The 25,203-nt window shown below is 38.8% G+C and overlaps 1 protein-coding gene and 1 pseudogene across 3 annotated transcripts; both read right to left on the bottom strand.

Annotated features, from left to right (window-relative positions):
* LOC111536679 overlaps positions 1-13,528 on the bottom strand; it is a 21,650-nt pseudogene extending 8,122 nt beyond the window's left edge.
* A 3,495-nt stretch (positions 13,529-17,023) lies between these two features.
* Positions 17,024-25,089, bottom strand: NXT2 (nuclear transport factor 2 like export factor 2). 3 transcript variants are annotated; one of them, XM_023203101.1, is made up of 5 exons: positions 24,989-25,089; positions 24,713-24,797; positions 23,608-23,694; positions 20,100-20,244; positions 17,024-19,209 (listed from the first exon to the last, which is right to left on the bottom strand). In XM_023203101.1, the coding sequence occupies exons 2-5, from the start codon at positions 24,725-24,727 to the stop codon at positions 19,028-19,030; spliced, it is 429 nt and encodes a 142-aa protein (XP_023058869.1). In that variant the 5' UTR covers positions 24,728-24,797; positions 24,989-25,089; the 3' UTR covers positions 17,024-19,027. The 3 variants fall into 3 exon arrangements, with proteins under 3 accessions (XP_023058869.1, XP_023058868.1, XP_023058870.1); XM_023203100.1 differs by having other exon boundaries at positions 24,713-25,087; XM_023203102.1 differs by lacking the exons at positions 24,713-24,797; positions 24,989-25,089 and adding an exon at positions 24,617-24,703.
* Positions 25,090-25,203: the final 114 nt, after the last annotated feature.

Raw genomic sequence — 25,203 nt, forward strand, 5'->3', positions numbered from 1 at the left:
TCGGCCTCCCAAAGTGCTGGGATTACAGGCTTGAGCCACCGCGCCCGGCCTGAATGCAACTTTTTAAATTAGAGTTTTTAAAAAAATTTTACCCAGTACAGTTGAATAATTTCAATGTCATAAGCAGAGTTCTGTATTTCAGAGTATCCGTCAGACCATCTTCCATGAACCTCCTTGAAGACACAACACTTTAAGATTTGCAAAGACCTTTTAGAAAAAGAGCATCAGAATACAGCAATTTACTAGGACATATCAGATTTTTTGAATCTCACACAATTTTGGAACACATATTAATAACATCCCTACAAACAGAACTCAAAGTTAAACACCATTTCTTATTGGACAATGATTTCCACTTGATTTTAACATACGAAATAAGCCTAATATGTTTTCTTGAACTCTCAGAGGATTTTTTTTTTTTTTTTTTTTTTTTTTTTTTTTTGAGTCAGAGTCTTGCTCTGCTGCTGAGGCTGGAGTGAAGTGGTACGATCTTGGCTCACTGCAGCCTCTGCCTCCCGGGTTCCAGAGATACTCCTGCCTCAGCCTCCCGAGTAGCTGGGACTACAGGCACGTGCCACCAAGCCCAGCTAATTTTTGTATTTTTTAGTAGAGACAGGGTTTCACCATTTTGGCCAGGCTGATATTGAACTCTTTCTCAGAGGAGCTTTTAAAAATGTCTAAAAGTTTGTTTAAAGTCAAAAAGACTTAATTTAGAATTTTAAATTTCATTTTGGGAAGTTTGTCAAATATCAAAGATTTAAAACACTTGATATCAGAATAAGATCACAGATCACTGTAAAATAACAGTCATTCATTTAGCCAGAGTGATAATTAAAAGGCTTCACAAAGCTAAAAACTTTTACTCTTTGACAGAAAACAGTTTTCTAAATAATCAAATGACCTAATAAAGACAGCATGAGGCAAACTCCTCTCTTTTTTGCAATTTACTCAAAAGTTGAACTAGTCTATTACTGTTTCTTCTTATTACTAAACAAAAATTTTGTTCAAAAGAGAAAATCAAATTCTACCTTTGCATTGGTGTATTATTAATACTAAAGCTAATTTTACTAAAATCCTATAAACAAATTCATCCAATCTTAGACTGACCACATAAGATTTCCACAACACTTTTATAAACTCTTACAAGTTTTTTCATTCTCTCTTTTTCCTCAACTTTCTATATCCATTCAGTTATATCTATCATTCTTTTTTATTCCTTCAACAAAAACAACCTTTAATTCACCTTTAAACTAGACAAAGATTACTTTTCCTTTAAGAAAAAACACATTCACTTATCTTTCTTATAAACTTTCTTACCAAAACACATCCTACTTTTCTTACGCAGTCTGTGTACAGAATTGTTTCTCTTATATCCAGTAGTTTTAATTACATATATTAACTATAATTTTAACTTTCGGTAACCCAAATTTCTAGAGTAAAACATAGGAGTTAAGTAATTTTAATGTTATACATCAGGTGCAGAGCCCAGGACAGAGGACAGAGCTGTGAAGACAATGCCTGAAGGATCTGACCCTTCCCAGCATGGCCAGGGGGCACAGCTGGGCCAGGGAGGATGAGACCATATTGGGCTTGGCTCTGCTCTGCAGCTTGTGGCCTAGGCACTGTGGACATACCTATGTCTTCCAGCCTCACCATGGCCACCTGTCTAGACCCCAGTAATTAAAGGCTGAAAATGAAAGACGTAAGTTTACAGAAAGATGTGCACAAGGCTTTAGGGAGGTCCATCACCCTCCCATTATAGCTTTAGCTCACAGACAAATCAAGCAAGCCTCTAAATGATCACAGAAGCAAGATTTTTATGACCTTAAAAGATCTAGTAGAGATGGCATACATTTGTTTGAGTGGTAGACTCAGGTGAATATATCTAAAATTCTGAAGACATTTCTATTTTATTTTACCAACAATTTTTAAACTAGTTTTATTTACTAAAAATTACTAAAGTCACGTGAATTCAAAAAGCATATGGCCTAGTTATTTAATTTATAAGTACTCATTTATTTATAAGTAAATTTAGAATCATTTATTCAATATACAAACACAGACACGTACACACGCATACATAAAATATAAACATTATATAGCTTTGATTGTAAAAATATTCGTCACACGACAGGTGAAATTCACTAGTTTAAAAAGAAAGTTGGATTAAATTGTGCCTCTGTAAATGGAACAAGTTGAAGTTTATCTGTCCCACACGGCCAAAGCTTTTACTGAGTTTTAGAGAAAAGAGGGTAGAAAAGTTACATCTCAAAGCACAGGAAGAGAATTTAAGCATTTTCAAGAAAGAGTTTGGGTGTGTTAGTTAGAGAAAGATTAAAAACGGATACCAATGTAACACAAAATAAATAGGAATTAACCATAGGATTATACAAATGAGCCTAGGAAAATTCAGAAACCTTTTCAAAATAACCAGTTAAATGCCAGAAAGCCATATTTTGAAGACTAATATTTTTAGATAGGTGGCTTCTAATTTAGTCTCTGTTTTTCATCTGGACCACTGAGCTCAGGGCAGAGCCATTAAAGAATAGGGCCAACAAAACATTTGCACTTTCCATGGCCTAACACTTATGTATATGAAAAGTAGGAGCAGTTGGAAGGCAGAGCATCCAGATCCCCCAAAATCAAGGATCCCATTTTTACACTGAATCCTTTGTCCTCCATAATAGAGAAACACTACAGGACTGGGCAGCGCAAGGCTTCCACAGTGTACTTTGCTGCAAAGACATTTCCAGAAGGTGGTGGGAGACCCAAGACTCATTAGCCCACTCTGTGATCAGCCCATTCACCACAGGTGTCATCCCTCAGAGGAAAATGTTCTCATGGCCTGCAAATGTGCAAACCACATTTTTTTAAAAATTTAAACATGCAAAAAAAAAAAAACAACCATGAGTAGCCTGTGCAGTAATAACCATTCATTGTAAATAACCACTGTCAGCCACCTTCAAAACTGCAGCCTTTGCTAGTGACCCACCAGTCATCAAACAGACATAGGTCAAGTTTTCTCTCACAGCATAAACTAATCCTTGGTACCCCCCAAAACCAGAGAGATCAGGGAACTGAATGCAAAAGAGACCAGAGCTTGAGATCTGAAAGGAACCTGTCCATGACTCTTGGGGCTCCACAAGGAAAACAGAAGATCTTAAAAAGGAGTTGTGTGGCACCTTTCTCTGTGCACCTTTTAATGGGGTTTTAGGGCTGCTAGAAGTCTCCTCTAGATTTTGTTATGTGGAATTGAAGGTGACAAAAAGGAAGAAGGAGGAGAAGTGGAAGGAAATGGAACAAGTAGTCCTAGCGGAGCCAATTTGGGGAGCCAATTTTAAGTTTCCCAGAAAGACCAATGAAGTTTTACATTTTTTTCTCAGCAAAAATCATGCCAACAAGAAAGGGAGCAAACAGAAGGACCAAACATATCATTGAAAAGGGGATTTCAGTTGCCTGAAAAAATTCCCAAAAACAGAATCTAAACGAGAAAAAGCAGAAAGGCCTTTAAAAATATTATAGCCTGAACATCCACTTTTAATTTAGCCGATTTCTGACTATAGTGTTCCTATAAAAAGGGTATCTTTTCAAATATCTTATCAGATTTCATCCAGGACAGTCAATATTACTGGATTTTGAACTTTTTTCCCCCAAAGGTGACATTCAAATCACTCACCAAAACCAAAAAGCTTTAACCAAGGAGATGACCTAACCAAGGACACATGAGGCATTTCCAAATGCAAAGTATTCCTCACAAGACTCAGAACCATCCCGAAGACAGTTCAAAGAAAGGACAGTTTTGCTAGCCACAAATGGGATACAACCCACATTTGTGTCCAGCAATATTCTCTAGCATCTCAGCTTCTCAGCTGACTGTCTACACACAAAAGCTTACCATCCCATGTACCCAGAGATGAAGGATTAAAAGAGAAAGTTGTTAAGACAAGAACTCAAAAGAAGTTCATGGGAGGGAAGAGGATCAATAACAAATGAATACCCCAAAAAGTTAAGAGTCACATAAATATCAAATTAATTTTTCAATAAATGTTTCTTTTCTTGCATCTAATCAGCAGAGACTGCTTCCTTGACTGGGAATCGAACCTGGGACCTGGCAGTGAGAGCATCAAATCCCAGCCCTAGACCATAGGGTAAAGTGTTTTTTTGGGGGTGGTGGGGATGGGGAAGTAAATCCTGCATGGGCTCCAAAGCAGACAGTTTGAGCATACAAAAGATTTTAACTTTGATTTAGGATTGCCCTTTAATTTAGTCAAGAAAATTTCTAAGGCTAGGCATGACACTATTATATGTCCTTTAAAAGAAATTTGATCCTCCCATATATACAAATAAAGTAATTGTTTAGAATGAAATATCTCTAAAAGGATCCATCTTTTGGCCAGTGATGACTAGAATTTCCAATGGTATATTTATTCCAATAGTGACTCAATCCAATAAATCTCTTTATGGAAAGCCCAGGAGGAATTGCTCAGGTTTAGAATAAGTTTTTACCATATAAGCAAAGAGGGTGCTAAGAATGACAGTGAAATGGAATAGCTAGGGCTAGGAGGGGAAAGAGACACAATACAAAGACAAATAGAGGAGTGCTCGTTTCCAGATTTGTTTCATTTTTAGAAGCTTCTGGGTTTTTCTAATTTAGTCTTTGAATTAATTTGGCATTGTTATCTTTTAGAGACACTAGTTTGGATTCCTAGAATCTTTTAGATGCCTCAAGGTACCAAATTAAAACAGACATCCTATTTAGGCTATTTGGTCATTTCTTTTAGCCCCCCTAATTGCAGAAGAAAATGCATTGTAGAAATTCAAAAGATCACCAGGTTGGCCATTGTAATTCCAGATCACTTTCAGTTATATTTGTCCATCAAGAAAGAAATTCACAAGATGAAGCACTGTAATTTTTGCACCAAAAAACTGACAAATTCCCAGAAAGGGGTGACTCAGCACCTATACTCTTAGAAGCAAAAGCCCTCATGAATACTCACCACAAGGGGAAAATTTCTTTTGTGGACAGCTGGCAACAAAGAACACCCAATAAAGATATGAACCTCGAACCAAGTTAGGAGGGTCAGGGAAAAGAGGGAACTCACTAACAGAGAATGGAGCTGTCAGGGAGGTGATGGAACACAAGGAGTTCCTGCAGGTACAGTGCTTAAATCTGTGGCAGTACCAGAATGCACAGTAAGAGAGTAACATCATATCCCACTTCTGACACCATTTAACGTCAACCAAGAAGAGGCAAAAGAACCGACTGCAACACAGCAAAACAAAGCATTTATTAGGCCTTAGGAATTGCAATTTGGGAGACACAAATTCAGCTAGAAGCCAAATTATCTGCCAAAGGGAGGAAGCAGAGTAGCAATTTTTAAAAGGATGCTCAGGGTGATTACAGAAGTTGTTTTGAAATAAGTATCATTGGTGGAGGTGGCTGGCTTTGTAAATGAGCCTATAGTTCATTAGTTGTCACTGTTCAGGAGTTGCAGCACTGGCAAAATTCAGCCGTTTTCCAGGATGCTGTTGTGGTGGTGGTTTAGCCCAGTTCAAAGTTCAAGGCAAGTTCCTATTTTGCAAGGTTGCAGGTTGTATAGGTAGTCCTTCTGAGAATGGCTTCCCAACTCCATTTTAGAGCTCTGAACCAGAGTGATACCATTTGTATATCACATTTCACATTAGCTACCCACTTTCACACGAACTAATTCATTCCTGTGAGAGGAAGAACTCACCTCCACAGGAGGGTCTTAATCTCTTCATAAGGGATTCATTCACTCTCATGACCCCGACAGCTCCCAACAGGCCCCACCTCCTAACACATTGGAGATCAAATTTCAATATGAGTTTTGGCAGGGACACACCACATCCAAACTATTGCAAGTATATGTTATGCTAAGAATGCATTTGCCCTTCCTCTGTCCAGAAAAGCTTTTCAACATTGACTGAGAATGAAGGAACTAATGGTACCTTTGCTCCCTAATCCCTTGGTTTCTCATCTGGCTCCAGAAGGGGGTGGTGGTGGGCAAAGGTATTTTACTTTTCTCACAACACCAATTGATAGGAAGGTCCATTATAGGAATGATGAACTCAGTGCTTGCTGCCCAGTTATGTCTGTGGGTCCCACATACGTTTTCCTAAGGGTCACAGGCATAGAGATGTAGAAGATAGAAGTGCAAAATAAACTTATATCTCTGCTTGACAGCATATATCTAATGAAAAAAAAAAAGCTAAGATTTTGTTTTATAAATCTAAGATTTTATAAAACCTTGAGGAAAACAAATATCTCCAAACCTATGTAAGTACTTGAAAATATGAGAGCATATATTTGTAACTTTGGGGTAGGGAATACTGTGTTAAGCTTTCCATGAACACCAGAAGTTATAAACAAAAAAAATGCCAAGCTGGAACAGATAAAAATCATAAAATAGCTGCACAGCCGTATTACGATTCTCCAGAGAAACAGGACCAATAGGATATAGATAGATAGCTAGATAGACAGATAGATAGATAGATAGATAGAGAGAGAGAGAGAGAGAGAGAGAGATAGAAATAGATAAATAGAGAATAGGGAATTTATTATGGGAATTGGCTCACATGATTATGGAAGCCGAGAAGTTCCATGATCTGCCATCTGCAAGCTGGAGAAATAGGAGAGATGGTGGTGTGATTCAGGCTGAATCCAAAGTCCTGAGAACCAGAAGCTCTGATGTCCAAGGGCAGGAGAAGACGGATGTTCCAGCTCAAGAAGACAGAGTGAATCTTCCCTTACTCCACTTGTTTGTTCTCTCTGGACCCTCGATGGATTGGATGATGAGGGTGAGGGTGCATCTTCTTTACTGAATCTACTGACTCAAATGCTACTATCTTCTAGAAACACCCTCAAAGACATATCCAGGATCAATGTTTTACCAGCTATCTAGGTATCCCTTAACCTAGTCACATTGACACAGAAAATTAATCATTACAATAGACAAAAGTAAAAACAAAATAAAAAGGCAAGTGACGAAAGGAAAACATTTATAACAGGTAACAAAGCATTAATATCCACTTTCTCGCCGGGCGCGGTGGCTCAAGCCTGTAATCCCAGCACTTTGGGAGGCCGAGACGGGTGGATCATGAGGTCAGGAGATCGAGACCATCCTGGCTAACACGGTGAAATCACGTCTCTACTAGAAAATACAAAAAACTAGCCGGACGAGGTGGCGGGCCTCTGTAGTCCCAGCTACTCGCGAGGCTGAGGCAGGAGAATGGCATAAACCCGGGAGGCGGAGCTTGCAGTGAGCTGAGATCCGGCCACTGCACTCCAGCCTGGGCAACAGAGCGAGACTCCGTCTCAAAAAAAAAAAAAAAAAAAAAAAAAAAATCCACTTTCTCTAAAAGTTTCCTACAAAAATCAATAAGAAATAAAAAAGAACTTTGGTGGAAAAACAGGTAAAGGACATGAAATGGCAGTTCACAGACGAAGCACTACAGATGGTCATCCTCACTAATGCTTAATCTTGGTCATTCATTTTTTCAACAAGTATTTAATGAGCAGTTACTACATGCCAAGCACTGTAATAGGTGCTCGGGATTCTGTCGTGAATGATATATACAAAATTCTCACCTTCTTGGAATTTACATTCTGGTGGGTTTAGACAAATAGCAAAAATTAAGATACATACTAGTGGTGAAAAGTGCTTTATAACGAAATAAACAAGCAAAGTAGGGGGATAGAGAGTGCTGAAGGATGTGCTACCTTAGCAAGGATAGGTAGAGAGGATCTCTGATTATATGACATTTGAGCAGAAAAGGACTGAAGTGTGAGGATGAGGCATGAAGGAAGATACCTGGTGGAACAGCCTTGTGAGTAGGGGCAAAGGCCATAAGTAGGTGTCTTTCCTAGAGTGGTCCACATTCAGCAAAAAGGCCAAGCAGCTGGAGTTGAGTGAGCATGAGAAAGATGACTTCTAGAGAGTCAGCAGAGGCCAGACAGTGGGGACCTTGCAAGCCACTGAAAATACTTTACCTTTTATTTAAAATGAAATGGAAAGGCATTGGGGGTTTTTGAGTAGAGGATTGCTGTGATCTGAATCGTGTTTTTTAAAGAAACACTCTTGCTGTTATACTTGGAATAGACTGGGGTTGGGGACAGTTAGCATGGGATCAGGAAGATCATGTAGGAAGCTTGAACAATAATGCAGTCAAAAGATGATAGTGGTTTAAACCAGGGTGGTATTGGTGGAGGTAGTGAGAAGTGTCTGAATCTGTGGGTGTGACAGAAAGGGTGGAGTCCAGGATGGTTCCAGGTTTTTGGCCTGAGCAATTGGAAGAATGGAGTTGCCATTTTCAGAGATTGGATAATGCATAGGTTGAGCAGGTTTGAGGATAAGATCAGGTCAGTTTGGACATGTCAGCGCTCTCCTATCTTAAATGTTATTGTTGTCCATATTTTAGTTCTACCTTTTAAAAATTCCTCCAATTTAGGATTTTGATTAAATTAAATTAGGTTGTCAGGCATTTGAGCAGGCAGTTGATTTACAGTATAAGTTTGGAGGTCATAACTGAAGCATACATTTAGGAGTTATATTTTCTAAAAATTAAAGAAATATAAACTAAAACACAATGATGTTTTTTCCTTCATGAGTTTGGCAACTTTCTAAAAATTAATAAGTACAGTGTGGGTAAATGAGCACTCATATACGTTTTGTGGGAGTATGAAATGGTAGAGCCTTTTTGGAGGGAAATTTGGTGGTTTTAATCAAGATTTTAAAAGTTCTTATCCTTTAATCCAGCAATTGCACTTCTAGAACTTTATCCTCTAGGTATGTTCTCACATGTGTGCAAAAATATGTGTACAAAGATGTTCAATGTCTCAGTGTATAAGAAAAAATGGAGAAAAATTGGTATATCCAATCACAGAAAATGGTTAAGTACCTTACTGTTTAGTCAGCCTGGAGTACTAGAATTTTGTTGAAAAGACTGACCATGTGTCAAGTACCATGAGTCAGGTACTGTGTTAAGTGTTTTATGTCTTATCTCACTTAAATTAATTTTTTCTACCTTGATTTTCTTCTTTCTAGTCATGCATTCATTTATGTAACAAGTTTTTGGGCACCTACTGTGTGCCAGTACTGCCTACTTAATCCATAAAAATGGACTCACTTTCCCTGAACCCAAAGTTCCTAATCTCCAATGAAAGTTATGGCCCTTGTTCCCAGATAAGTATTTGTAAAATTTCCTTGGGGGAATCACAGACCACCCTCTGGAAGTTCCAGCAGTTGTATAGACCCCAGACCAGATTCAGAATCTCTGTTCTGGAGCAATGATTCAAAGACACACAAAGGCAAGAGTGGGAGGTAGGATGGGCCAGAGGCCAGGGATACAGAAATCTTTAGCAGGTCAGCTTCTGTTTGGAAAGTATTGGTTAAGTGCGGATTTTGCTGCCAGGATGAGAAGATGCTAGGAAGCTGGGGTTCCTTAGTGAATACTAATAGTGCAATGTGGGCCATATACTCCTATTACCCAGCATTCCCCTCTATCCTCTATTCCCTGCCACCATATCTCAGGCCTGGGCAGCTTAAGTGTCTCTCCATTCCATCCTCAACTCCAGCCCTTAAAAGGCCAAATGCAATTGGCTGTGACTCCAAGCCTTCTGTCCAAGTGGCTGGGAAGCCTCTCCCACAGCCTGGCTGTGAGGTTTTGCCATGAGTCCCTGTCTCCTGTTTTTTTTTTTTTTTTTTTTCCTTCCCTGTGTATGTTTCCATGGTAATGGCCAAGCAGGTTAGTAGGATAGCTGCCTGAGAAGCCACCAGGCTCTCACTTTCCGCTCACTCTCAATATTGATCAGTGCTTCAATTCAGCAAAGGACAGGCAACAAAAACCCATGGGTCAGTTCTTGTTCTCTAGCAGTAAGCAGATATTGAGATAGAGTTAGGAATCAAAGAGCTTTATTGGGGGATAGTTAATATCTGTGAAAGATAAAAAAGGAGGCAGTGTTGGACAGGAAAGCATCAGACCTTGATGTATATCTGACACTTGTGAAGGGAAAGAAGGACAAAAGCAGAATTAGGCAGGCTGTGATGTGGCTCTGACAAAGTCTCACCCAATCCAAGAGAGAGTTGTGTAGCGAAGATGTCCCATGAGAGAAGCCCCACACTGGACTGAAATGGCCAGACTTGAGTACATTTCCTGTGCTCAGTCATTGACTACAGGCTGCCCTGGAAGACCATGGCATTGGTTCAAATATAGTGCAAATCCTGTATGTGCTACAGCTAGAAGTTCTCAGCTAACTTCCCTGCTCACAGACGAAAGGTACGCTCCTGCTTGAAGGGAGAATTGAGCAGTGTCCATAGCTGCCACAACGTCGAACTCTTTCTAACCACTAGGAAAAGGCCAGCATAGGTGTATATAAGCAGATCAGCATTAATGCAAGGTGTCACCTTGTGACACCTCTACGACAGGTTGTGCAACTTGGGCTAGTTCACTCTGCCCCACAAGGAGCAGGGGTGAGAGAAGCTCTCACCTGTGCTGTTGTATTTTTTCCTCCAGATATTAGCCCAAGCTTCACCTTCAGTTACTATATATAGATACATACACACACATATGTTTGAATATGCTTCTTTTCCATGTTTACCCAGTCAGGGGAATAAGGAAATAAGATGCTGCCAAGACACACGATGAGTGAACATACATATATACACTGGGTGTATGGGCAGCTAAATCTCCTTCGATTTTGGCTCTAAGCATGTACAACACAACAATTTTAGTAATCACTACCATAATATCAAGTGGTTAAGAATCAAAAAGGTCTAGTTTTGAATCCTGATTCTGCCGCTTAGTGACCTTGGACAAGTGACTATTTCTCTGAGCCTCGATTTCCTCGTTTGAAAAATGGTAACGATAATAGTACCTATTTCCTAAGGTTACTGTGAGGTCATCTCTCTTTTATAGATGAGCAAACAGAGGCCCTGGCAGATTAGTAACTTGCTAAAGGATCACACAGCCTGCAACTGACAGGTCTGAATTTCACCTCCAGGTCTGACTCCAGAGCCCAAACCCATAATCCCACACCACAATACTTCCTAGTTTTCCTAGGCTGCTGCTGAAGGGGCTCTGCAGGCTAATAAGAAGCAAGAGGCAGAAACAGGGTTTAGAGGTGTTCTCAGATCACTAGTGACTAGGTGAGAGAGCAGCAGTGGGATGCAAGCCATTTATTCCAGCGAACAAAAGTCAAAATGATGCAAAATTGGCGAGATATTTGGGTGGCTATATGTTGGGCTAATGTATATTTTCATGACAAATGATATATGGAAGTTTGCTTTCTGCATGGTATAGTTTGAAGGGCACCAAAGGTCCCTCTGATCCTCAAATCAAACTCCTTCTGTTCCTAAAACACAAAGTATATGCCTGAAGTGCCAATGTTACCAGAAAGGGGGTCTAGATCCAGACCCCAAAAGAGATCTCACGCAATAAAGCATTCAAGGCGAGTCCATAGAGAGAAAGCAAGTTTATTCGGGAAGTAAAAGAACAGAAGAATGGCTATTCCATAGGCAGAGCAGCCCTGAGGGCTGTTGATTGCCCATTTTTATGGTTATTTTTAAATTTTATGCTAAACAATGGGTAGATTATTCATGCCTCCCCTTTTAGACCATATAAGGTAACTTCCTGATATTGCCATGGAATTTGTAAACTATCATGCCGGGAGTGTAGCAGTGAGGAGGACCAGAGATCATTCTTGTCGCCATCTTGATTTTGGTGGGTTTTGGCTGGCTTCTTTACTGCAAACTGTTTTATCAGTAAGGTCTTTATGACCTGCATCTTGTGCTGACCTCCTATCTCATCCTGTGACTTAGAATGCTTTAACCTCCTGGGAATGCATCCCAGCAGGTTTCAGCCTCATTTTACCCAGCCACTGCTCAAGATGGAGTTGCTCTGGTTCAAACCCTTCTGACACCAAGACTAATGAAATATTCCTTTCAGTTATGGTATTGTTCCAGATACTTCCAGCCAAAATGCAACCCCAAGATAAAAGCCTATTGCCTCCATAGTAATGAGTTAACAGATTTAGCTTGAAAGGAGAGGGTGAGGCCTGAGGAATTTGAAAAGAGGGCAGGCTATGTTTAGAGTCTACAACAGTGCAGGCCTTGGGGAGCATAGCAATATAGGGCCCAAGAAGGGTGGGAGAAAGGGGCATGGAGGTAGGAAGTCTCCTAGTTCCTAGTTTTGCCACTGGCCTTCCAGGGATTTGTGAGTATATACATATTTTTGGCTGCAGTTGTCATTTTCCTCCCAGTTATTATAAATTACCTGTCTGGGGAGGCTGTTTTTCCTAATTTCTCTCTCCCGTCTTCCTCTCCTTTTATTTTCAATTGTTTGGAAAGCAGTGTCTTCCCAACTGTCCCTACCTACCCTTCTCCCTCACCTTCTCCCAGCTAATTACTCCTTCCATCCCTTCTCCCAGGCTTGTCTTTTCTCCTCAGCAACATCCAAAGCCAATTAATTATTAGGTCTGAGATTCAGCCCAGACCATTAGGAATCCTGGATACCGCAGATGGACAGATTAGTACATTAGAAAAATCATTTCCAGAAGCTCTTTCAGAAACAACACAAAAGAGTCAGGAAAACAAAGTGCTTGTTGGTCACCTCAGACAGCTCAGGTCTCCAAGTCAGACTGTGGTACCTGGGCTTGGTTAAGTGTTGGAGGCATCTATTGCCAATTTCCTGCCCTTGAGCAAGAGAATTGGGGTGAATAATGTTACAGTCAATTTTGTTTTTCTGGTTACAGAAAGACTACTTGAAAATACATTTGTAAAATTACTATCATTGTTTCCTTTAGGGCCCTGAATCCCTTTGTTTGTTTTTGTTTGTTTGTTTGTTTGTTTTAAACAGTAAAATAACCATCTCTATAGCTCTAATCTAGACATTTTTTTGCGGAGCTGGATTAACAACTATCTTGTAAAGTCAGGGGCAAGGTTTAGAATGAGTGTCTGGCTGCAGGAAACAGTCACTCTCAATTGATTTTCATAAAGAAAACCAGAATTTTGGGAAGGGAGGAAACCAATCATCAAGCCAAAAACTATAACCATTGTATTTGTGTAGCACGTGGCACTTAAATATTTTCGTTTGTTGCCTTTTTTGATTCTCACAACCACTTGGTGGACCAGATAGGACAAATAGTATCTCTATTCAATAGCTGAAGAGAGAGGCCCAGAGTAAGTGAATTGTGCAAAGTCACAAAACACATTAGGGGCAGAACGGCCTTAGAACACAGGTCTTCTTTGGGTCTGGGACCAGGATTACACCTTAGAGACCACCGCAGCCTTTGTCAAACAAGGGGAGTTGATATGTAGATGTTTGGGGTGTTCAAGGAGGGAGGAAAAGGAAAAAAATACATGAAATTTATTTAATATTTATCAAAATGCAGCTTACATAATATCAGATCATGTTCAAAAGTGGTTCTGCTAGAATGCCTTCTCACTTCTTTCTTTGGACATCTGAAATAGCACCGTTTCTTCCGTTTCAACTCCTTTTCATTGCCGCTCATTCTATTCCCAGACTCTGCCTAAAGACTAATGTAAACATTTGCTTTCTTAGCTCTCAACTTCTCACGCAAACCAAAGAATGGGAGGCAAACACTGCTGCCCTTCATGGCCCTCAACAAATATGAAAAACCTGAGAGAAGAAAGAAGGTTTTGGTCACTTCTAAGTCAGGGTGACATCACTGACATATGGCACTACCTATTGGAAGCCAGCCCTATACCCCTACTCAAAAGTGATAGTGAAAGTATGCTTGATCTATTTTTGTGTTGTTCAAACTGATGGTACAACCCCTTAGGAAGTTGTAAAAAAATCAATCAAGGAATTTATGATCAGCATTTAAAAAAAGGATAGAATGAAATAGAAAATGCAAGGACCACACCACAAGTGGTAAACATTTTATTTTGGACATTATACACACTCACACACACACACGCACACCCCCACATATATAGGTTTATTTGTGCATCTGTATACTGGGTTGTGATATAAAATATACTTCTTACTGTGGGTCATAATGAAAATTTTGAAAGCTACCTCTCTAAAGAATACATATACCACAATCCCAGATTTATGTTGTGTCCTAAGACCTCTCCATCTGACACATTATTCCAACAATACATTTTTCTACCTTTTACTGCTTCCCTAGAAAGCTAGACTGACCTACATAGCTGACGGAGAGTCACCGAGACCTCTTTGTAAAGAAAGCTGCATTTGGCAAAAGGTAAGCATTTATTAATAGAATACAGTAGTATGGAAACAAGTGTTTTTATGAAATACTTTTATTATACAGAGCCAACCGTAAAATCAAAAAGCCAAAAATGCCTTACCATTTTCCCCTAAATACGTGTGGTTATGTTAAAACCCACATAGGGCAGGAAGGACAACACATGCTTACAACAAAAATCCGTAAATGGAATCCCCTTCTACCAAATTTCCTGCCCAATTTCAGGCAAATAGTGAATTCATCAAAATTTCAGAAAAGAATTCACAGTACCTTCTTGGCTTTTGACTTCCTGCTCGTTTTCCAAACACTGTGCTTATCCTTGAACCTTATTGGGACTATCTTTATAGATACACTATACATTACTAGGTGATTTCCAAAAAGTATGAAAATGTTACCATGACTCAAATTCACTGAGAAGTCTGTGGCTCTTACAGCCATACGGGCTACTCATGAAATACAAATGGCATGGTGACAGAATTTGAGTCATGAATCATTACTCTTGTAAGCTTACAGCCTTTTACTTCCACTAACGCCTACAAATTTAGACCTAAGTAGATTCCTAGCCATTTTTATCTAGGCAAAACTCCTAAGATGCCTTTGTTTATAAGACTCACCACTACTTTACCAGTGAGAAAGGGGAAATGAGACTCAACTATGATATGGCATCAATTTAAGATCTATACCAATTCCAGGGATGTTAAAATGTGAAAAATACATGCATCTTTGAAGAGATAAAATATGATATTTAATTTTAAGAGCTATTACTTTGTTTTAATGATGAATTGATGGGTGCTGATGAGTTGATGGGTGCAGCACACCAACATGGCACAAGTATACATATGTAACAAACCTGCACGTTATGCACATGTACCCTAGAACTTAAAGTATAATAAAATAAAAATAAAAAAAAAAACTGGAGATGAGCTCTTGCTGTTGCCCATGCTGGAGTGCAGTTGTGCAATCATGGCTCACTGCAGCCTTGAGCTCCTGGGCTCAAGTGATCCTCCCAACTTAGCTTCCTGAGTAGCTGGGCCTATAGGCATATACCACTGTGCCCTGCTAACTTACTTTTGTAGAGACAGTGGTCTTGCTATTTTGCCCAGGCTGGTCTCAAATTCCTGGGCTCAAGTGATCCGCCCACTTCAGCCTCACAAAGTGTAAAGAATACAGGCGTGAGCCACCATGCCTGGCTGGCTATTGCTTCTTCTCATTCCCCTCCAAAAAAGTCTGTTGACATATATATATATATTTAATTTTTATTATAAATTATAGGGTACATGTGCAGAATGTGCAGGTTTGTTACATACGTATACATGTGTCATGTTGGTGTGCTGCACCCATGAACTCATCATTTACATTAGGTATTTCTCCTAATGCTATCCCTCCCCCCTCCCCCCACCCCACAACAGGCCCTGGTGTGTGATGTTCCCCACCTTGTGTCCATGTGTTCTCATTGTTCAATTCCCACCTATGAGTGAGAACTTGCAGTGTTTGGTTTTCGGTCCTTGCAATAGTTTGTTCAGAATGATGGCTTCCAGTTGCATCCATGTCCCTGCAAAGGACATAAACTCATCCTTTTTTATGGCTGCATAGTATTCCATGCTGTATATGGGCCACATTTTCTTAATCCAGGCTATCATTGAGGGACATTTGGGTTGGTTCCAAGTCTTTGCTATTGTGAATAGTGTCCCAATAAACATACTGGGTACATGTGTCTTCATAGCAGCATGACTTGTAATCCTCTGGGTATATACCCAGTAATGGGATCGCTGGGTCAAATGGTACTTCTAGTTCTAGATCCTTAAGGAATCGCCACACTGTTTTCCATAATGGTTGAACTAGTTTACAATCCTACCAACAGTGTAAAAGTGTTCCTATTTCTCCACATCCTCTCCAGCACCTGTTGTTTCCTGACTTTTTAATGATTGCCATTCTAACTGGTGTGAGATGGTATGTCATTGTGGTTTTGATTTGCATTTCTCTGATGGCCAGTGATGATGAGCATTTTTTCATGTGTCTGTTGGCTGTATGAATGTCTTCTTTTGAGAAATGTCTGTTCATATCCTTTGCCCACTTTTTGATGGGTTTTTTTTTCTTGTAAATTTGAGTTCTTTTTAAGATTTTTTTTTTGGGTCTCTATCTCCTTCAGTTCTGCTCTTAGTTATTTCTTGCCTTCTGCTAGCTTTTGAATGTGTTTGCTCTTGCTTCTCTAGTTCTTTTCATTGTGATGTTAGGACGTCTATTTTAGATCTTTCCTAGTTTCTCTCGTTGGCATTTAGTGCTGTAAATTTCCCTCTACACACTGCTTTAAATGTGTCTCAGAGATTCCGGTATGTTGTGTCTTTGTTGTCATTGGTTTCAAAGAACACCTTTATTTCTGCCTTCATTTCGTTATTTACCCAGTAGTGTTGACACATTTTTAATGTAGAATTAAAGTTAATGAACCATTCTTTCTGGAAATCAACTGTATTTTGGTTTCACTGCCTACTGAATATAGTATTTTAGCTGGTTTCTCAAGGTTAAGATTTCCAACTTTTCACCAATAACCTACAGGTATCTCAAACAAGTGATGATCTCAGGAATGTGAATAATTGGCAGGAGAATGGGAAAGATGTGGCAGGTTACAGAAAGAACAAAAAGAAGATCCAAGTTGTTAACCACTGTTGTCAACACACTACTGTAATTTTTTTCTAAATTTGAAAAACCTTATATTGTAAAGAAACAAGTAATCATTCTGAAACCTAAGAACAAAAATCAAAAGACCTTAAAACAAGCTTGAGAAAATCTGTCACAAGGCAAAATTTTATTTTTTCAAGTTACAAAAATAAGAGCATGTCAAAAATACAGTCTAGTCCTTGTAAGAGTAGTTCCAGCCATTTAAAAGTTATACAGAGTTTGGAAAAAGCAATTTATAAACAAGTCTTAAAACACACAACAATCATGAACAATGCGCACCATTCAATGTAGTTATTGCTAGTTATATGCAGCTTTTACTTGACGTTATTCTCCATAATGGAAAGGACAGCATTTGGGCATTCTGATTGTTCCTGCTAAAGCTGTGGTTTTGGAAAATCAATCCAAAATAATAAGCTCACTATGAGTAGAATAAAATGTGTAAGTTTCGATCAGTACCACAAGAAAGCATGGTTTAAATCTGAGTTCCATACAATTCTACGTAATTCTATTTTGTTACTATAACAGAAATACAGTGTGTGGTTTTGGGCAAGAGTAAATGAATTACTGGTTTTATAATTAAGTGAAAAGAAACAGTTTTTGGTTGCCATGTAGAAACAAAGTTGACATATCTAGCTTATAAACATTAAAAAATGGAAAAGATATTTAACGTTTAAGCAAAAGTGAATCTAGGTTTTTCACCTTTAGAAACTGAGAGATAAAGTTAAGCATTTTGTTCTTTTGAGGATTATCATGAAGATTTGCTATTCTCCATTTTCTTTTTTAAAAAAGAACAATGAGTTAGCCACATAGCAGAAACATATTTTAAAACAGATCTATTTGCTCAATGTCATATGGAAGAACAAATCACAAAATTAAATAATTCTACCTTTAAATAACTCAAGATAATGCAGTTGACAGTACAAAGCACTGGGAAAAAAATCACTTATTTGGGGGATGTGTCATACATAAGAAACTTTGGGCCTAAAGTTCACATGGAAGACTTAAAATTTAAGGGTGTCACCAAAAGATAACAATGGCTTTGACTCCAACTCTCATGTTAGACCCTGTTAAAAGGTTAGGTTTATTGCTGTTATTTTACCCCAGTAAGTTCTTGAATAAATGGAGATATACATTGATGATAAGTATGAGGTGAAGTGAAAAGACCTAAAAATATTAGTCTTAGACCAAAAATGACACTCATGATCATTTGGCAAGGATACTTATTAACTTAGTGATTTAAATCCTAAAAATAAGCTACAGTTTTGGGAGGTAGAAAACAAGTACCAGCAGTTTACCATTTGGCCACCATCCTAACTTTTGGCTTCAGCCTTGGATTTCTATTTCTCATTCCCTATTCTCCTGTTAAAGCTATTAGTTGTACTACCACTCATTACCTAAATGTATAGACCTGAAGCTGCCAAGAAAAATCTTTTTAGGAAGCTTTGTTTTTAAGCCACAAAATGCACCCAATACTCAGATATCAACTGAGAATGTTTTGCACCTCTCTAGTTGATTAATTTACTTCATAAGAAAACATGTCAAAATAAAATCACTTAGAATGAAAAAAGACTACTGAACATCTCTATATGCAATTCCACTATGTCAGAGTAGTTACGTAAACCTAAACCTGTACTATTTTCACTGAACTGAATTGAAAAAGTCATATATTAAAATGGCATTACCAGTGTTAACTGAAAACAGGCAATGTGTTTTACTACAAAATTAACCTAATAATCAAAAAACTTCACTTCTTCCCAGAGCATTATATTGTGGTGACATCCCATAGATAATATTATAAAAGGATTTTATTTTTGCAATAGGCTGGGTTCACAGTGAGTATGTTAGTACCAAGATCATGTGTTTAATATTACTGTAAGAATGTTATTATTGGAATGTATATAAGGCATGTAAAAAAATAGCTTTAAAGCTCTTAGAGGGCAATGCTCCAAACTGGCAGCTGCTAGAAAAGGTGCTGATAGGAATAGAAAATATTAAAGAAATTTAGTTTTAGCACATATTATTAGTGCTTCTACAATCAAAATAATTCACATAAATTTCAGTTGCTGGAACTAATGGACCAAATGAGAATGGACTTTTGCCCCTTTAACTACTAGACCAATCTTGAAAACGGAAGCAATCACTTGCAATCTTCCACACAGTATTGTTGGGAGTGGACTGAGCAGTCAGCAGGAAGTTCTGGTTGAAGTAATGTTGTTTGTTTCCATCAAACTTCACAGTTCCACTGGTCACAACAAGAACTGTAGTTTGGGACTGAGTTGCTTGCTCTTTATCCACATTAAAAAAAAAAAAGAGAACAGGTCATTTTCTATCTCTAAATAAGCAGATTTTTAGGCTTAAAATACACTGTTTATGGACTAATGCTTAAAATTTTTTTCATAAACTTTCTGTCCCTTAAGCATGCATACCCAAATCCAGAAAACTAAATACTCATTCAAAGATATTAAAATTATTTTCAGTCCAGGAAACTTTGGGATACTCTAGTTTTAAAATGAGGGGGGCTTATATCTAGTATAGGACCATTTCCTTCATATATATATAAATATTTCAGAATTAAAATTTCAGTTTTCTAACAGAGCTTACTCATGTTTTGCTTCTTAAACTATTGTTCTTTTCAGAAATTATAAAGGAAAAAAAAAAAAAAAATCACCCTAAACTACAATTTAAGGCACTTAGGACTCCACCTAGAGGTTATATTCAACTGTATCCATCTACCTGGAATCAAATTGTCTTGTCAAAAGTCATCCTTTCACATAACAGAGTAAATTTCTGTGAAATATTAATAGATTGTAAGATACTGAAACACATTAATCAGAGATACGGTATAATTTTACTCTGGAGACATTTCAGGGTCCAGCAGGCAACTATTTCGAGAAATCAGATAATCTTTCCGCTCTATTTACAAAAGTCACATTTAATCTCAACTTTACATACAACTTTTAATAAGCCAAAATCACACAATCCATCAAAACCTAGTAGTGGAAAGAATCTGAAGGAAGACCAAAGTTTGACTGGACAGTTAAATTTTTCATAATATTTAACTTGCTCAAATAAGTAAATAGTTCTACTACTAAAAGTTTCTCGCTGCTTTTGGTATAAAAGCTCAGTGCTTACTAAAGGAAAACAAAGGAAGCATCTTGAAAGATCATGATCTTACCATGAACTGGTTGGCAATCTAACATATTGACCTGGAACTCACTAGAAGGCAATGTGTCAAAAAAATTATTTAGGGCATCCAGCCCTGAAACAGCATTTCCATTCCATATTAAGGTGGCCTTGTCCAGATACAGCCTAGTTAGTGCCTAAAAACAAAGACAAATTTTAAAAAGAGAAATAATTCTGCTTCTAGATAAAAATTTTATAGAAATGGATTAAAATATTACAGATTGTATATAAACATTTTTTGTAGTTCTATCTTCATCTCCACTCTGCTTGCTCCATCTCCACTGGAAACCAATGTGAACAAAACGTCTGTCTTATAATCTTGGCCTTAAATAAATATCATCTTACTCTTCATAAACTAGGCAGTAAAATATATTTTTTCACATTTCACTTTAGACACAATAAAACCTTGCATCCAATTAAGTTCTGCTTTCTGTATTAAAATGAATTAAATGATCACAAATTCCAAGCACATGCAGCCCCAAGCCAGTTTTAGTGTGTCTTCCTTTTGTAATTATGAGAATTAACAAAGTTTTTGATCAAGCCCTACCTGTAACCTTTAATGCTAGTGGCGATATATATGAAACATTTAATATCTGCATGTGTTAGAAAGAATTAGTTCATTACTTCCACTTTTTAGAGAATAGGTCTGTGTTTTCTTAAAATTTATTCTGTTTTTTAAAAACCTTGAGACAGGGTCCCGCTCTATTGCCTCAGGCTGGTCTCAAACTCTTGGGGTCAAGAAATCCTCTTGCCTCAGTCTCCCAAGTAGCTGGGGTTACAGGCATGTCACACCATGCTCGGCTATAGTACTACTCTATTAGTGTACTTAGTTCAAAAGAATCATGAGTACTTGCTAAAGCAGAGACTTTGATAAGTCAAATGAGTTACGGCCCGAATGAGGCAGAAATTCAACAGTTAAAACTCTGGGGTCACAAGACACACTATTAGCTTAATTCTATAACGTAACTTGGGTTAAAAGGCCGGGCGGGCACAGTGGCTTGCGCCTGTAATCCCAGCACTTTGGGAGGCTGAGGCGCGTGGATCACGAGGTAAGGAGTTCAAGACTGGCCTGGTCAAGATGGTGAAACCCCATCTCCACTAAAACTACAAAAATTAGCCAGGCACGGTGGCAGGTGCCTGTAATCCCAGCTACTCGGGAGGCTGGGGCAGGAGAATCGCTTGAACCTGGGCGGCAGAGGTTGCAGCAAGCCAAGATTGTGCCACTGCACTCCAGCCTGGGCGACAGAGTGAGACTCCATCTCAAAAAAAAAAAAAAAAAAGTCAACACATACCTTGACACTGGTAATAAACTATGTTGTCTGTTTTTTTCCTACTTTATTTTTTGAAAGCAATAAGGTACAATACACATTCAAGGCAAGGCACAATAAACATCCATTGTCACATCCCTTTTCCCTGACATCAAATATCAGTACAAGAAACTTCTTTTATCTTTTGCCTTAAAAAATAGGTTTTTACCCGACAAAAACAAGCAATAGGGAAAGGATTCCCTATTTAATAAATGGTGTTTGGAAAACTGGCTAGCCATATGCAGAAAACTGAAACTGGACCCATTCCTTACACTTTATACAAAGATTAACTCAAGATGGATTAAACACTTAGAAGACGTAACACCCAAACCATAAAACTCTACAAGAAAACCTACGCAATATCATTCAGGACATAGGCATGGGCAAAGAGTTCATGACTGAAACACCAAAAGTAATGGCAACAAGAGCCAAAATAGACAAATGGGATCTAATTAAACTAAAGAGCTTCTGCACAGCAAAATAAACTATCATCAGAGTGAACAGGCAACCTACAGAAGGGGAGAAAATTTTTGCAATCTATCCATTTGACAAAGGTCTAATATTCAGAATCTACAGGAACTTAAATAAATTTACAAGAAAAAAACAACCCCATCAAAAAGTGGGTGAAGGATGTGAACAGACACTTTTCAAAAGAAGACATTTATGTGGCCAACAAGCATGAAAAAAGCGCCTCATCACTGGTCATTAGAGAAATGCAAATCGAAACCACAATGAGATACCATCTCAGGCCAGTTAGAATGGTGATAATTAAAAAGTCAGGAAACAACAGGTGCTGAAGAGGATGTGGAGAAATAGAAATGCTTTTACACTGTTGGTGAGAGTGTAAATTAGTTCAACCATTGTGGAAGACAGTGTGGCGATTCCTCAAGGATCTAGAACCAGAAATACCATTTGACCCAGCAATCCCGTTTCTGGGTATATACCCAAAGGATTATAAATCGTTCTACTATAAAGACACATGCACACATACGTTTATTTCAGCACTATTCACAATAGCAAAGACTTGGAACCAACCCAAATGCCCATCAATGTTAGACTGGATAAAGAAAATGTGGCACATATACAGCATGGAATACTATACAGCCATAAAAAAAGGATGAGGTCATGTCCTTTGCAGGGACATGGATAAAGCTGGAAACCATCATTCTCAGCAAACTAACACAGAGACAGAAAACCAAACACCACGTTTTCACTCATAAGTGGGAGCTGAACAATGAGAACACATGGACACAGTGAGGGAAGCATCACACACCCGGGCCTTTCAAGGGGTGGGGAGCTAGGGGAGGGATAGCATTAGGAGAAATACCTAATGTAGATGACGGGTTGATGGGTGCAGCAAACCACCATGGCACGTGTATACCTATGTAACAAACCTGCACGTTCTGCACCTGTATCCCAGAACTTAAAGTATATATATATATATATAATCCCATGTTTAATAAATGGGTTTTATACAAAAAATAGGTTTTTAGAGATAGGGTATTAACTTTTGCAGCTGCAGGATAGAAATAGTTCTCCAAAGCACAGTTCTATGCTGGTAAGAGACCTAGGCAAGACTCACTTGACCACATACTGACATAATTACTTAAAAGATATGGTGCAGGGATAAGTTGCAATGAAAAAGCTGATGAAATCTCGGTCTGCTGAGGACTTAATATTATCCATGCTACATGTACACTTTTTGTGGGTGTGAGCTATACTTTTGAACCATAATCAGAAATTATCTATAAATATATGAAATAAAAGGGGCGAATCAGGAAATATTCCCAGTAATGACCGACCCCTTCATTAGCACTAATATTACCTTAACCATATTGGTTAACTGACGAAACTAAGAAAAGGAAACATATTTAAGTGAATATATGCTGGGCCCAACTTTAAGTGTGGTATTTTAATTAATTCATACTTACCAACCTGAAAACAAAATGAGGTTAAGGGAAAATGACAGCTTGCTCCAGGTTAAAAAACTAGGTAAAGGTAAACCTGGGATATGATTCCAGAGCCCATGTTCCCACTAATGCCATACCAATCCTTCCCTGAGCAATTTGCTTTTAAAGGGTAAGTCCACAGTTACCACTTATGCAAGGCAGATGAAACGCTGGCTCCAGACACGACCTGGTATTTAATAAAGAGTAGTAGTCTAAAAAGAGTAGTAGAGTCTACAACACTCACCCGTCTTCTTTTATCCATTGTCTCATAGTAAATATTGACAAACTCCTCAGCAGCTCTACATGCCTGATCTACATAAGTTTTAAAATCCTACAAGAAAAATTCCAGAAGTATAGATTACCAACCTTTTCAACCCCTCACAAACACAAAACCACTGACAGAAGCTGATGATTTATTTCAACCACCATGTACTTCTATATATAGTCCACATTCTTTCATATAAATTCAGACATTTTAAAGGCTGGACTCTAAAGTTTGCAATTTTAAAATTTTTCACTAATTTTCAGTGCATGTCTTTAGGACATAATCTTCTCAATGAATCTGAGTCTTTTTCAGTCTCTACATATAAATTTATAATCTTTTCTTGGCAAGTAAGTACTTTAGACTTTCAATATTTTACAAACATTCACGGCAATGAAAATGACACCACCTGACACTTAGAAAAGGAGAGACAGCAGCGAAAACTGTCACTGAATAAGCTAGGCAAGTGTTTTCTCTTTTCCAACTGAGATGTTAGGGCCAAACTCCAAAGTTGTTGAACGGAAAACACACACACACACACACACACACACACACACACACCCACACCCCCCAAAGTAGTTCAACTACTTGAAAAACTGGCAGCTCCACTTAGGAAACTTTCCCACATTACGTGAACATTCACTGCTGTTTGCATAAGAACTGTGAAACCGAAGAAAGCAACGCTGTTGGCGTTCGTGCCGGAGAATTAATCTCATTCATTTACGGGGCCCAATCTATTACTGAATTAAGAACAATGAATCGCCAGTTTGTCAGGTGACTGAAAGTGATTTTTAGGAAGATAATCAAGAAAAAGAGAATGCAAGCCATAAACAACAAATCCCAACACCCCAGCCTCTCGCTATTTCCCAGCTCAGGCTCCTTTCCGGGACCAGAAAGCGACCGCAAACCAGGCGGGGTTGGGGCCGGCAGGGCGGGCAGCAAAACGTGGGCCCCGCCCCGCAGTAGAGAGAGTCGGGCCGTGATTCGTCACCTATCCACGTGAGCAGCAACCAGACCGCCCCGGAGTCCCTCCAATCAGCCACTGGAGTCCGGCGCCCAGCAGACCTGTCGCGGCCCAAGCACTCACCACAGACATGGCCATCGGGGAGCCTGCAGCAGCGTGTTCCGGCACTGGCGGCGTCACTACCTCCTCACGTGTCTGGCCCCCAGAGCTGCGGAATGATCAATACTTATTAAGAGAGCGAAACCCGCCAAACGCACAGAATTTTCCACCCTCCCATTCTCTCCCGGAAGTAGCTCGGTCCGTCGTTAAAAGCACACCGATGTTCCAACCTTAAGTTCCACCTCCCTTCGGTTCCTGCAGATCCCTCCTATCCGACTTATCTACTTGTTCGATACTTACTTAGTTTAAAATTTAAAAACCACTTTGCTTTTGTAAACATGATACTCAAAAGGAAAGTCCCTTAGTTTTCTAACGACAAGCCTGGGGACAAGCAAAAATGAAAGTGTTCAATTACAGGGACTTTTTTTTGCCACAGGAGGCGGAGCCAAAGCCCTCTGGAGACCAATTAGAAATGCGAGACCTCCTTTTCCGAAGCTTATAGGATAAATGGGCGG

Source organism: Piliocolobus tephrosceles, chromosome 12 (genome assembly GCF_002776525.5).
Source record: "Piliocolobus tephrosceles isolate RC106 chromosome 12, ASM277652v3, whole genome shotgun sequence".
In the NCBI taxonomy this organism is placed as follows: domain Eukaryota; kingdom Metazoa; phylum Chordata; class Mammalia; order Primates; family Cercopithecidae; genus Piliocolobus; species Piliocolobus tephrosceles.

Coding starts and splice junctions, on each gene's coding strand:
- NXT2 (XM_023203101.1), bottom strand. Junction 20,245..23,607: donor CAATGGATAAAAGAAGACGG/GTGAGTGTTGTA, acceptor CTTTGTTTTTAG/GCACTAACTAGGCTGTATCT. Junction 19,210..20,099: donor AGATTGCCAACCAGTTCATG/GTAAGATCATGA, acceptor ATGTGGATAAAG/AGCAAGCAACTCAGTCCCAA.